At 56.1% G+C, this 13,892-nt stretch overlaps 1 protein-coding gene across 4 annotated transcripts; it reads right to left on the minus strand.

The window, feature by feature from the left end:
* Positions 1–90: 90 nt before the first annotated feature.
* On the minus strand, positions 91–12,472 carry SYTL1 (synaptotagmin like 1). Of its 4 annotated transcripts, none has more exons than XM_051988082.1 (15): positions 12,362–12,472; positions 9,451–9,700; positions 6,990–7,138; positions 6,572–6,623; positions 6,419–6,470; positions 5,941–5,992; positions 3,389–3,594; positions 2,960–3,091; positions 2,382–2,548; positions 2,188–2,290; positions 1,633–1,791; positions 1,240–1,318; positions 976–1,075; positions 659–864; positions 91–305 (listed from the first exon to the last, which is right to left on the minus strand). In XM_051988082.1, exons 2-15 carry the CDS (start codon positions 9,576–9,578, stop codon positions 166–168), a joined length of 1,725 nt encoding a protein of 574 aa, XP_051844042.1. In that variant the 5' UTR covers positions 9,579–9,700; positions 12,362–12,472; the 3' UTR covers positions 91–165. The 4 variants fall into 4 exon arrangements, with proteins under 4 accessions (XP_051844042.1, XP_051844040.1, XP_051844041.1 ...); XM_051988080.1 differs by having other exon boundaries at positions 6,377–6,470; XM_051988081.1 differs by having other exon boundaries at positions 6,377–6,470; positions 9,451–9,683; positions 12,362–12,461.
* Between the last annotated feature and the right edge of the window lie 1,420 nt (positions 12,473–13,892).

A 13,892-nucleotide genomic window follows, 5' to 3' on the forward strand; every position in this document is an offset into this window, starting at 1 on the left:
AGCAGAGTCCTGTGGCTGTTCCTGAGACCTTGGGACCTTTTCCCACTGGAGAGAATCTGACCCTCCGGCCCCCCAAGCAGACCCAGGGCCTTTTAGACTGTGGTAGTGACTTTATTTTCCCCATCCAATTCCCCTCCTGCCCCAGCACCTGGCAGGGACTGGCAGTTATGTCCTGGGTGCAAGATTGGTCCTGAGGGGCAGGAGTCCATCCACCCACTCGCAAGGCCGGGCCAACAGCATCTGCCACAGGTGTTTCTCCTCAGGGGTGGAGTCCATCCATGGTACCTGAAGCCCATAGCTGCTGCCTGGTGGCAGAAGGCACTATCTCATGGGTAGGCACTGCCTGACCCAGCAATCGGGATGCTCAGCCAAATTCACGTGTGCTAGTTAATGTCCCTTTGCCACGTGGGGGAAGGGCAGGGATGAGCTGACGTCACCTCGCGCCTCCTGCTCTGCACGCACTCTCTACCACTGGACACCTGGCACAAGGACCACTTTCTCCCAGACCCCCCATCAGCCTTCCAGAAACACATTCACCCCACAAGTGCCCTGCTCCTAGTCCCCATTCTGCCTACCCAGACTTCCCGCTGGGCGCCCGCCATCCCAGTCCGTCTAGCCTCCCCTTCATCCTCAGCTGAAGCCCCCCTGCCCTGCTCACCGGTGCCCAGGCTGAGGCGGGTGCCTCCCAGCAGGCGACTGCCCAGGGTGCCAGAGTCCCAGAGGGACAGCTCGGCACAGGCCTGCTGCAAGTCGGAGGACTCGAAGCCGTCATAGACCATAGTGTGGTTGAAGACTGGGCTCAGGCTGCGGCGGACCACCCTTGTCCGTTGGCGGCTGGCTCGACTGTCATCAGGCAGCACTGAGCTAGGGGCACAGACGGGGAAGTGGGTCCAGCTAGGGGCAGCGGGCACTGGGGCTGATGCCAGACAGCTGGGCAGTAGCAGGGTGGTGCATGGGGGAGGGGTGCTCGCTCACCACTGTATGTAGCAGTCCGGGGATCCCGAGCGAAAGGGGACCAGGTTTTGTGCATCCTTCACCCAAAAGTGCAGCTCCCCACTGGGAGGGAGCCCGGCGCCTGCAGTCCCAAGACAGGAGACAGATCTCTCCTTACCGCCCGGTGCTTCCTCCCCACCCCACATCCTCAGCAAGGGTCCCATCGGGCTTCTGATGCACTCGGGGGACAGATCCGGGCCCAGCTGGCCTGGGCTCCGGGGTGAGACTGCAGCGGGACTTCCTCACCTTCCGCTCCAGCTGGGATGAACTTGAGGGCCAAAGACAGCTGCCCCCTGCTCAGGAGCCCGTCAGGGGAAGGCGGGGTCTGTGGGGGAGGGGAGCAGCTGAGAGAAGGAAGCTACAGGGGAGGGTCCCACAAGGAGCAAACAGGCGGTTCTGGGATGGAGGGACCCCAGGATCGGGAGAGCTCTCAGCGGGTCGTGCAAAGAGAATTTGGGGAATATCCGGTTCAAGAGATTGGGGGATGGAGGCTCTACCGGGGGCTCTTCTGGGGGGTCGGACCGAGAGAAGGAAACGGTGGGGAGAGGCCGCTGGAGGAGAGAGAACGGGAGGCAAACCCGGAGATAGGAAGGCCGGGCCGAGCGGGATGCGGAGGGCTGCCGTCTGGGGTCTCCTTACCCGGGGCTGCAGGGGCAACCAGGCCGACTCGGAAGCCCAGTCCCACGTGCCCAAGGGCACCTCGACTTCGCCCAGGAAGAGGTTGCGGCCGAGGCTCTCGTGGTGCCACACGGAAAGGTGGAGCACGCGGCCGCCAAGCTCGGACTGCTCCACCGAGTACTGGGAGCGGGAGAGAAGCTTTAAAGATAGGCTGCTGGGTCCCCTCCAGCCACGCCCCAAGCCACGCCCCCTTCCTCCTTGGCTCCTCCTAGAGCGAGCTCTGACCTGTCCTTCAAGCTTTTTACAACCCGCCCCCATCCCGATCCTCCTTCAAACTCCGCCTCTTTCCCGCCTCAACCTTTCACGTTTCACCCCCTAGGTCAGACCCCACCCTCTTAGAGCTCCACCTTGACCACTCCCATCGCTAACAAGTTACACTTCCCCGCCCCCTCAGCCAGGCCCAACCCTCCTGGCCCCGCCCCCTTCCCCGCCCCGCCCCCGGTCAGCTTCTCGCCCTGGCTCTGGGACCCGGTCCGGTCTCCTACCCGCTGGTCCCGCCCCTCGGCCCCTCCTCACCCGCAGGGTCTCGTTAAACACCGGGTTCAGGTTGCGTTTCTTCACCGCTGTCTTGCGCTTGCTTTGCGGGGACTTGTCTGGGAGGAGGTAGCTTTTCACGTAGCTGGGAAGGAGGGCGCGGGGTGGGGTTAGGGCCCGGAGAGCCCGGCCTGGGTTCGGGCCGAAGCTCCCCCGGCCTCTCCCGCCCCACTCACGGGTCCGAGCGGCGTTTCCGGGCCGGGGCCAGCCCCTGGCACTGAAGCACCTGCACCCTCAGCTCCCCGGGGACCGGCTGGTAGAGCAGCGAGAACTGGATGGAGCCGCGCACGGGCACCGCGCCCGCCTCGCCCTCGCTGTACAGGCTCAGCTGGCTGCCGCTCAGCTGCGGGCACGACGGGGCGGTCAGGGGCTCCTCGAGGGCCCGGCAGGGGAGGGACCCAGCGAGGGCACAGGCAGAGAAAGGGGCACGGAATGGGGGCACATCATGGTCACTGGCCGAGGGGGGGACACAAGAAGGGAAAAGAAGAGGGACCCAGAGAGATCACGGGGGCAGGCTGGGAAAGGGACGTGGGTTGGGGGCCACATCAGAGGGACGCGGGAGTGGAGAGAACCCTTTCAGGCCACTCCGCGGGCAGATGGCACGGGGACGGGACTAGGGGACTCACTCAGGGCACCGATATAGGGAGGGAACCCAGAAAAAAACGCCCTATCACGGCCAGGTAGAGAGTAAGCAAGGGCCCGGGTAGTCCTCAAGCCCCTCCCCAAGGGGAGGGCCCCCAGTCCCGCCCCTTACCGTGGAGGAGCTGAGGCTGGACACGGAGGAGCTACTACTCAGCATGCGGTTGAAGGGGGGAGCGGAGCCCCGCTGTGGGGAGCCTAAGGATTCCTCTTCCCCGTTCTCCAAGCTTCGGAGACCCGGCTCATCCTGAGGAGGGGGAGAGAGAATGGTGAGGAGGGCAGGGGAGCCGTCCCCAGACTAGTGGCTCCCCCTTCTCCAGTTCCCTCCCGGAATAGCCCCCATCCCCGCCCTTTCTCCCCCCTCCCTTGAGGGGGCCCAACTCGGAGGTTCTGGGAATACGAATTTCCCTCCTTGGGGCCTCTGAGAATCCCGAGCTCTGAGGCCAGGGAAGATGGAGGGGAAAGAGGTGCTCCAGGCCATGGTCTCCGCTCCACATCTTGGGAGCAGCCTGCTGGGAAAGCTGCGCGAGTCCGTCCCGCATACCTGGACTAGGGGAGGGTGGGGCTCCTCCTCCTGCCCCTGCCACTGGGTCTCGGGCTCTGGCCCCAGCTCCGGCTCCGGCTCCGCTTCCTGGACCTCTCCGGCACTAATCTCCTCCTCCTTCTTTTCCTTTTTCTCCTCTTTCACCACCACCACCTCCTCCTCCTTCTCCCAACCCTCTACCCCGGATCTGGGGTCAGTACCTGGAGCTACAAGGAACAGGGCAGGCTGTAGAACACCCCACCCCCATCCCACCCCGCAGTTTATCCCTCCAAGCCAGAGTTAACAACCGTCCCAGTCTGGACATCTCCAAAGCTGCGAGAGAGTCCTTCCTCAAAAAACAAGCACAAGCTCTGTACAAAGGCTGAGCAAGGGCTCGGGGGTGGGCCATCCCTTTGGGGTCTCACCTGGAAAGGTTTGTTTTTTGTTTTTGTTTTTTTGCCTTTGAATCCCTAGCGTTTAACACGTAATAGGCCCTTAATAAATGCTTGTGGACTGACCAACTCTTCCCACACACAGCGATTTATCCCACGATAATGTTTGCACATCTATGACAATCTCAGATTAGGAAAGGATTTCATAAACTTGCGGAAGAATCAGTAGGTATTTGTTATCATAGAATTTTAGAACTGAGAAGAAATCTTGGAACATGGACTGTCAGAACTGGGAGGATGCCTCAGAGGACAGGATGTCAGTTATAAGTGCTCTTAGAACCCAGAATGTCAGACATGGGAGAACCCTCCGAACATGGAAGGTCAGAGATGGAAGGACCTTCAGACCACAGGGTGTTAGAAACAGCACATAATAGTGGCAGACAAGTAGGTGCCAATTTAAGATCTGTAAAGGACTTTTTCTCCTCTGAGTGCCACCCCCCCCACCCCCCAACTAACAAAAGAAAGCCTGACTTACTGCTCCAAGGGGTTTTGACTGGCCCAGGGACACCAGGGGGTGCCAAAGTAAAAAAGACCTGAATTCAAATGTTACCTCCAGACCCTTGTAACTGCATAAATCATTTAATCTCTCCCTCAGTTGCCTCAGCTATAATGAGGATGACATCTACCTCAGGATTGTCATGAGGATCACATAAAATAATATTTGCAAAGCACCCGGCACATAATACTTAATAAATGCTTATTTCCTTCCTTTTACAATCATCACTGATATTTGACAGAGGCGTGATTTGGGCCCATATCTTCCTAATTCCAGCTCCTATGCCATATCATGCTGCCTCCTGGTTCCAAGCCTTTATCGCTTAATATTGTGCAGGTGTGTTAAAGTGTCTTATCTCCTTGATAGATTGTAAATTCCTCGAGGGGAGAGGACAAAATCCTATCTGAATTTTGTATCTCTCCCTAGCAAGGTGTTTGGCACTAAGATACAACCCAATAAATGTTAACTGATTAGCTGTCAGAGACCCTGAGATATAGAAAGTTAGAACATAGATTATTTTACCTAAAAGTTACCTCAGAACAAATTAAAGCTGGGAAAAGCCTTAATCCATCTAGTGCAGAAGTTCTTAACTTGAGACCCACCAATCCCTCAAAATCCAGAGATTTTATTTTGGTCTGTTATTTTTTTAAAAAATATTTTGATAATTTAAATAAGGTTTAGAATGCTATCTTCTTATTTTAATTTATTCATTAAAAAACCTTATTCTGAAAAGGGACCTAGCAATTTTGCCAGACTGCCAGAGCAGTCCATGGAACAAAAAAGGCTGACTGATCATATTTTTGTCCTCATCTCTCATTGGTTTGAGGAAGAGAATAGATTCTTAAGTGGTGAAGAACAGGAATTGTGGGTTAGCCAGAGCCAAGCTTTAGCCTTGACTTTGTAGCCACCTCTTCCCGTTGCCATGGGTACATTACTTACCTTTCTGGAAGCAGCTACTGATATAGTGGATAGAATGCTGGACCTGGAGTTAGGAAGGCCTGAATTCAAATCCAGCCTCGCCCCTCAATTAAGTCACCTGATTTTATTCACTCATCTGTAAAATAGCCCCTATTTTCCAGCACTGTTGTGAGGATCAAATGACATAATATTTTGGGGAAAATAATGTTTAGCACAGTGTCTACCCATATAGTAGGTGATTTATAAATGGATCTTTCCTCCTCTCTTTGGCTTTCAATTTCTCCACATTTAAAATAAGGAAGGAGGGCTTATTATATTTATGTGTCTTTTCAGTTTTGACAATCTTTAAAAGCCTTCCCACTCTGACCTCCTGAATTCTAAGGGCCCTCCTAGCTCTTGACATTTTGTGTTCTAAGAGTCCTCTCAGCTCTGACCTGGGTTCTAAAGGCCCTCTAAGTTCTGACATTCTGGGTTCCAAGGACCTTCCCAGCTCTGACAATCAACAGATTCTGAAAGGTGATTTCTCCATGGTTACACAGCCTCAGTGACAGAGTTAGAATTAAAATCCCATCTCCCAGCTCCCGGTGAAGATCTCTTCCCTTGAGCCAGGCTGCCTGGATTTTTCATTTGTTTTTCCCAACATCAGACCTGCCTACTTCCCCCAATATTTTCTTGCTCAGGCCCTCTCCCCACACAAGGCTGCTCACCTGCTTGGGCCTGGGAGCCTGGCTCTTCCTCAACTGAGGCTGGGGCTAGAGCCTGGAAGGACAGAGAAGAGGAAGGCTGGGAGGATTGCCGGGTGAGGAGAGAGTGAAGAATGGGAGGGGGGCCGGGGGGAGAGAGAGAGGGAAGGCCAGAGCTTGAACTTTGGTGCGCAGACCCTGAGCCTGAGGGTGGGGCTGAGAATACTGAGCTGTGGGACCAGCTTAGCCTGTCCTAGAGCTGCTTCCTCCTACTCTCACTGAACAGCTCACTTGCCTCCCCCTCAGGCCAGGGCTGACCGAAGGCTTGTGGGAGGGGTGGCTGTGAGCCTGACTCAGGGCCTTATAGGTTCAATCCTCCTGGGCTCCAGTCCCACAAAAGTCCAAACCCAGCCCAGGGCAAACCCTGCCTGACTCAGTTACTAATCTGTGCTCCACTCACCACAGCTGCTGCATCCAGGGGTTCTCCCAGCTCCCTACTCACCTCAGCTTCACTGTCCCTCTCTGGGGTGGGCACCTCCAAGGAGAGCCTGAGACTGCAGGGAAAAGGGTGTCAGGGGAAGGATTCTGGTCTTCTGGGGCTCTCAGCCCCATTGGTGCCCCATTTGGCATCCCCTAAGCTCCTTTCCCCTCTTACCTGGAGGCCACCTCCTCCTCAGGCTCTCCTTCACTCCCCAGCTCTGGCTCACCTGTGCCAAAGTAAGGGCCTCAGTGTTCCCTACCCCCAGTATCCTTGCACCCACTGGGCAGGCTAGGTACACTGTTCCAGTCCTCCCAGAAGATACATTCTGCCCCTTATGTCTAGGTCAAGGAAGAGATGGGTGGAAGTCAACAGGGACAATGGTGACCAGGAGGTTGACCATGTTAAGCTATGAGAAAGACCAGAGAAGGACAGGAGTTGTGTGCCAGGCTAATCAGGGGACACATGGTGGGGCACCAAGACCCACAAGACTGGGACCTACTTCCTGCCTGGCATTGTTCAGAGACAAGGGGGTAGGGGGACTCCAAATGGAAACTCCTAGGGGCCTTTGGTCCCTGGAGCAGCAGCTCCTCACCCCTGGACCTTTTCTTCCGGCGGATGGAGGCTCGAACAAGGTCAGAGCCCAGGCGGGCATGGCGGTGCCGCTGGGAGCGGGCATCTCTGAACCAGTCTCCTGTCAGGATCTTTAGCTGCCCAGGGTCCACCAGTGATGCTCGAAGCTTGCTGAGGAGATGGCAATGTGAGCATTGATTGATGCTGTCCCTGATAAATTCTTGGCAACTCTCCCTTAATCAGCTGTAATCCCCCATGCCCTTCGCCCTCAGCCTGCTCTCCCCTTTCCCAAGCCTTCTCTCCTCAGTCACACTCATTAGAGTCTTACAGAATTATAGACCCTAAGAGTCCTCTACAACCCATATCCAGTGAGGGATCGTCCTATCTCTGCCTGACGACCTCCAGTAATGGAAGATCTCCTCCTGCCAAGGCAGCACCTTGGATAGCTCCCAGGGCAGCTTCCATGGGCCTCTCTGCAGCTTGTGTTTCTTCTCCCCTCTGGACTTCAATGGGACAAGCTCAGCCCCTCTTCTAAAGACCCGCAGGAGACTGGGAAAGTGGCTAGAGAGCTGGCTGCAGGAAATCCTGGCTTGGGAGCCGGGGAAATTGCTTGTACCTCTCAGAGTTATCTAAGACTCACGGGGGCCCCAAATATCCCTCTTCTCCTACTCACTCATCAGACCCATCTTCCTAAAGCTCAAGTCTGACTGTGTCACCTCCCTATATAATACACTCCAGTGGCTCCCTGTTGCCTCCGGTATCAGATAAAACATCACAGAAAGTTCTCCGCATGATAACAACCAGTGGCACTATGTGCCACTGTGCTAAGTGCTAAGTTATGCTCTCATTGGTTCTCACAACACCCGGGTGGGTAAATGCTGTTATTATCCCCATTTTATGGCCTTTAAAACCCTTACTAAGCTAATCCCCTCCTACCTTTCCAGTGTTCTTACACTTACTCCCCGACATGGACTCTGAGATCTGGGAACCCCAGTCCCCTGCCTGGTCCTGGCCTGAGGTATTCCAGCTGCCAACTCCCTGAGACCCTCGTGCCTGGAACTCTCTCCCTTCGCATCTTTGCCTCCCTGACTTCCTTCAAGCCTCACCTTGTAAAAGAAGAAAGCTGCCTCCCCTTAAAGTTACTGCCTTCCCTTTATCACACCTGTACTGGAGTACACTTACAGCGATCTCATTTAGACTGGAACTCACTATTTGTGCCTTTCACTATTTCCCCCAGTGCTTAGGTGGGTGTCCGGCATATAGTTGGCACTCAATAAATGCTTGTTGACTGACTTACTGTAGCAGGTAGTTCCCCTATACCAAGGAAATTCCGAATCCAGGACCTGCCCCTTATCTGCATGACTATTTATCACGTCCTCTCTTCTCTAGGTCCTTCAGTCTCCTGGATTCTCATTACCCTCTTCTGGGCAAGTTCTGTCTTGTTAAGGTTCTTCCTCAAACATAGCATCCACAATTAGATCCAATACTCCACATGTCTTCAGATCAGGGCCAAAGAAACCTTTCTGAATGCAGCATCGGATTAGCTGCCATGTCACACTGTTGTGTTTGAGGTCCACTAAGGCCCCTGGCTCTCTTTCTTTCCATAGGAACTAATCTCTGGATATATCTCCCCCATGCAATGCTTACAGAGTTGATGGTTGGAACCTGAGCAGAACTTGGTTTTTATCCATATGAAATTTTACATTATTAGGTTCGGGTCATTGTTGCTGCCCGCTGGGTCCTTTTGGTATCCTGACTCTGTCATCTGATATATTACCCATCTCTCCCAGCTTCATATCATTCACCAGTCTGACAAATTAATCAATTTAAAACTTCATCCAAGTCATTGATAAGAATGTTGAGTAGCCCTGGACAACCAAGGACAGATCCCGGAGGATATTCCTCTACAGATTTTTCTCCAAGTTGACATTAGTATACTAATGACTACTATTGTGGAATCCCAAATCCTCATAACTGAGTGATCATTGATCTCACATCTCTCCATCTTGTCCACAAGGATAACATAATGTTCTGGAATCCTTCACTGAATTCTAGATATACTCTGACCTCTGAGATGCTTTGCTACTGGATGTTTTAAGACTCTCAGATTCCATCTCTGACATTCCCTGTTTTAAGGGCTCTCCCAGCTCTGACCTCCTGGGTTCTAAGGGCCCTCTCAGCTCTGACATTCTGGGTTCTAAGGGCCCTCCCAGCTCTGACATTCTGGGTTCTAAGGGCCCTCCCAGCTCTGACATTCTGGGTTCTAAGGACTCTCCCAGCTCTGACATCTGGGTTCTAAGACTCCTCCCAGCTCTGATACTCTGTGTTCTGAGGTTTTTTTTTAGGCTCACATTCTAGGTTCTAAGTTCCTTTAACATCTTGCACTCTAAGGTTCCTTTGCAACCCTTTAATTCTCCTAAGCTACAGTTCTATTGCATCTATCTCAGGGCCCTGCCTGCTTTATTCCTTGCTTCCACCCTCACCTGATTCTTCCCTCCTCCAACTGGCGCAGACGGGCATCCCTGCTCAGGACGCTGGCGATGGCATCCTGCTCCTCCTCGGTAAGGAAGCTGAGATCCAGCAATGTGTCTGCCTCCACTTCATGCGCCATGGGATGGCAGGGCTGAGCAGCCCCCAGGACCACCGGTAGGAGAGGGATCCTTCTGACGTCCTAGGCGCCCTCGGTGACATCAGTTGGTAGCGACGTCCGGGCTGCCTGCGGACAGCTTTTCCCTAAGGAGATTGCCCCAAGATCAGTCCCCTGGGTCCAGCCCCAGCCTTGCCCACCCCCTGGCAGTACTTCTCCCTGAGAACTTGCCCTGCTGATTCCCCGCCCCCGAGTCTGTGCCTCTGCAGGAGGGGGGCTGAGAGGCTCAGTACAGAGGGTCCGTTGGGTGGCCTGAGAGCCAGAGGCCGGAACTCAGAGGACAGACTGCACGCCTGCACGCAGCATGTACAGAGACACGGATGAGCAGAGATGCCCGTCTGGGCGGGAGGGCACAAGCCCCCTCGGACAAAGGCCTGGGCCATGGAGGGAGCCCGCGAGCCCCCCATGTCAGGGCCGGCCCGCACAGAGGCCGGCGGGCAGCACGGATGCCCACCCTCCTGGCCGTGGGTTGTACACACACGCGTACAGTGGGCCCACACGTCGATTCGCTTTCCCACATCCGCTGCCCCCACCCTGGAAGGCTCTCGCCGGCCCCCCACTTCTACCCTGATCTGGCCTCTGCCTTCCTGTATGAGGCAACCTCCCCAACTTCCTCCCCACCCTTCTTCCACACCCGCTGCGTACCTTCACCCCAGCCCTGGCCCAGGGCTCAGCTCCAAGCCTGCTCCCTCTCCTCCCTCCTGGGCCCCTGGCTTGGGGTGTCTCTGGAGCCCACCTGGGGCTGGCAGGGCCCAGAGGCCACCCGTGGCGGCTCTTGGCCCGGGCAGAACATGGCCCTGAGACTTCCTTCAGAGTGGGTGGGTGGGCACCAAGGCAGCCCCCCAACCCAGAAGAAAATGTTGAGTGGGGGAGGGGGGAGAGGAGGAATGAGCCTCAGGGACAGGCAGGAGAATTGGGAGCCAAAGGGGGTCTCAGGATCCACCAAATCCTCCCAAGGCTTCCTGGCCTTCCCTTCCCTGCCCAGGGGGTTCGGGGCTGTGCTGGAGCCTGCAGGGAGGCCTTGTCCTGCGTCCTCAGCCACCCACACCCCTCCAGCCTGAATCAGCTCCCACTACAGAGGCTCTAGGGGCCCTCCCCCTTGCTGGCTCTTCTGGGGAGGGAGTCTCAGCCCCGGCTCCCTACCTCAGACCCAGCACAACTCCTGGTGGGGGCCCGGATGATGAAGCTGGGGGATCAGTAACTAAAGAAGAGGATGAAGGGAGAATTTCTTTAAAAAGAAGAAAAGAGTTTCTTTTACAAATAGGGGTAGGGGTGAGGGGTAAGGGATGATCACACGCTCCGAGGGAATGGGGTAGGAACGCTTAGGAAATTCAGACAAGCTCAGGTGCTATTTACCGTGCCCGGGGTGAGAGAGATAAACATATGGAGACATTGGGGTTGGGGCCGGAGGGAGGGAACCCCCACGGCACCAGGCAGAATGGGGAGCTCGGAAGGGCCTGTGGGCCCGGGTAGGCCTGGGCTGGGTACGTAGCGGATCGTACTGTTTGTTGTAGGACTGTCTGCTTGTTCGTGTCAGCTGTTGTTGTGTAGCTGTGTGTGTGTGTGAGTCAGTTCCGGGGGTCTTCTGTGTCTCTCCGAGATGTCCCTCCCTCCTGGGTGGGGTCCCCGGTGTGGCCCTCTGTGGAGGGGCCACTTGTGCAGAGACACGGCCATGTCTGTCCCTGTGTGTGGCCCGGCCTGGGCTGCATTGTACACCTTGGCTTGTGACACCCCCCGGCTCGGGTGGGCCAGACGGGGCTTCTTAAACGTTTTCCACTTGCGACCCCTTTGTGCTTGAGAAATTGTTAGGTGACTCCAGGCACACGGATATATTAAACAGGTGTGCAGATCAAACGCTGGCTGATAAATCATAAATCCCTCGTATTCAGTTAGAAACCCCGATGGGGTTAGAACTCACACTCTGAGAAGCTGGGGGCCAGAGCGGCAGGGGGAGCATTGGTGCCTGGCTGTACGAGTGTCTTGGGGGGATTCTGTGGCCCTAAGCCTGCCCGGCTTCTCCATCCCCAGCTCCGTCTCCTCTGGCTCAGAGAAGGTGAGATAAACAAAGCAGCCGCTCCCACCCTTCCTGCCCAGGCATTGCAGACGTATGTGTCCCGAGCAGTCCCGGGCCCCAGACGCTCTCCGGGCCCCGGCGCTCTCCCGGCCCCAGATGCTCTCCGGGCCCCAGACGCTCTCCGGGCCCCAGACGCTCTCCGGGCCCCAGACGCTCTCCGGGCCCCAGACGCTCTCCCGGCCCCCTGACGCTCTCCGGGCCCCAGATGCTCTCCAGGCCCCAGACGCTCTCCGGCCCCGGACGCTCTCCCGGCCCCAGATGCTCTCCAGGCCCCAGACGCTCTCCGGGCCCCAGGCGCTCTCCCGGCCCCAGGCGCTCTCCGGGCCCCAGGCGCTCTCCCGGCCCCAGGCGCTCTCCCGGCCCCGGACGCTCTCCGGGCCCCGGACGCTCTCCCGGCCCCGGACGCTCTCCCGGCCCCGGACGCTCTCCGGGCCCCGGACGCTCTCCCGGCCCCGGACGCTCTCCGGGCCCCGGACGCTCTCCGGCCCCGGACGCTCTCCGGGCCCCGGACGCTCTCCGGACCCCAGACCAGACGGAGCGCTCTGCTTGCTCCGGAGGAAAGGGGTAACCCAAAGTTTGTGGGCGGCCTGGGGTGGCCACGGGGAAGCGCCCACCCGTCCCCTGCCTGAGCCCAGTCCCTCGGGTGGAGGGCCCCGCGCCCTGGGGGCGTTACCTGTCGGGATCCAGGCTGGGAGCTCCGAGCTGAGGTGGCCCCAACTTCTCTGAGCCCGGCGGGCAGAGCAGCCAGATCTGTGAAAGGGAGAAGAAGCAACTGAGTTCTAAGGCTGACTCAACCTGGGGAGGAGGAAACACCTACAGAGTCTGCTGCAAAACCGGGCCTGGAGCCTGCTCCCGCCCAGCCTGGACTCCCCGAGAGCTGCCCCGCCAGGTGGGGCCCAGACCCAGACCCATGGGTCCCACGTCCAATCCTCCCTCCGACTTACTGAGGGGCTTTGAGGAAATGATTTCATTCTTCTGGGACTCCATGGCTTGGGCTGGAACCTCGTCCCGCCTGCTCCATTGATAGCACAATCAGAAACTTGTGGCTAAGTGTTCGTATCCCCTCTCTTTTTTTCCCAACAAATGCTCAAAACCTTTTATTCATTAATTTTTAATTAAAGCTTTTTATTTACAAAGCATATCATGGGTAATCTTACAGCACTGACCCTTGCCAAGCCTTGTCTCCCCTTTTAAGTGATTATTCCTAGATGTGCCCCCCAGAAATTGGAGAAGGGGACAGAACATGAAGCGAAACAACTCCTTCCTCCCCCTCCAAATTCCCTGATCACCTCCCTGAAATTGTGATTTACAGGAGAACTGAGAGGCTGGACCTCACACCAGGGCGCCCAGAGATGTTCCCACGAGATGGAGTCTCTGCTGTTAGGGGATAAGGGGTGAAGATACTGCCGGGGGAGCAGCAGACAAGAGCACTGGCTCTGGAGTTAGGAAGATTAATTTCCTGAGTTCGAATCCGGTCTCAGGCGCTTCCTGTGTCGCTTCACCTTGTTTGCTTCAGTTTCCCCATCTGTAAAATGGGCTGGAGAGGGAAATGTATCTTTCCCAAGAAAACCCCAACGGGCCACACAGAGTGGGATGGGGCTGAACAAGCGGGAGGTCACAGAAAGAACAGTAATTTGGAGCAATAGGACTTGGGGGAGGTCTAGTTACTGCCTTGCGACATTGAGAAAATCACCATTTTTATCTAGGCTCAGTTTCCTTATTTGAAAAACGAGGGAGTCAGTAAACGATCTTACAATCCATGATCTCAGCGGGCCCCCTCCTTGCAGTTCCCGCCCTCGCCACAAGAGGCCCCCGAAAGCTGCCTGGCTCCTCTGGGACCAGCTCGGAGCGGCGCTACCCCGACCCATAAGGCCTCTTATCGCAGTGGGCACAGGGTGACCTGCCCCCGCCTCCTGACGCGCTCCGTTTCCTTCTGGAGGGGCCCGACTGACGTCATTTCCCTCTCACAGGCAGTAGGAGGCAGGGAAAGGAACACAGGTGTGATGGGCTTTCCCTTCCTAGTGCTCGTTAATGCTGGAAAGACCAGTCAACTGAAGCCAAAAAAACGATCTGTCCTTTACTTTTACTGCTATTACTTGACTGCGAAATAAACATTTCCATCTGCTCCTTATTTCCTTTGTCTTGTGGATCTGAAAAACACACAGAGTCAATAGCAGCAGCTCGGTGCTTCAAGGTATTCCTAT

This window comes from Antechinus flavipes, chromosome 3, assembly GCF_016432865.1.
Source record: "Antechinus flavipes isolate AdamAnt ecotype Samford, QLD, Australia chromosome 3, AdamAnt_v2, whole genome shotgun sequence".
Taxonomy (NCBI): domain Eukaryota; kingdom Metazoa; phylum Chordata; class Mammalia; order Dasyuromorphia; family Dasyuridae; genus Antechinus; species Antechinus flavipes.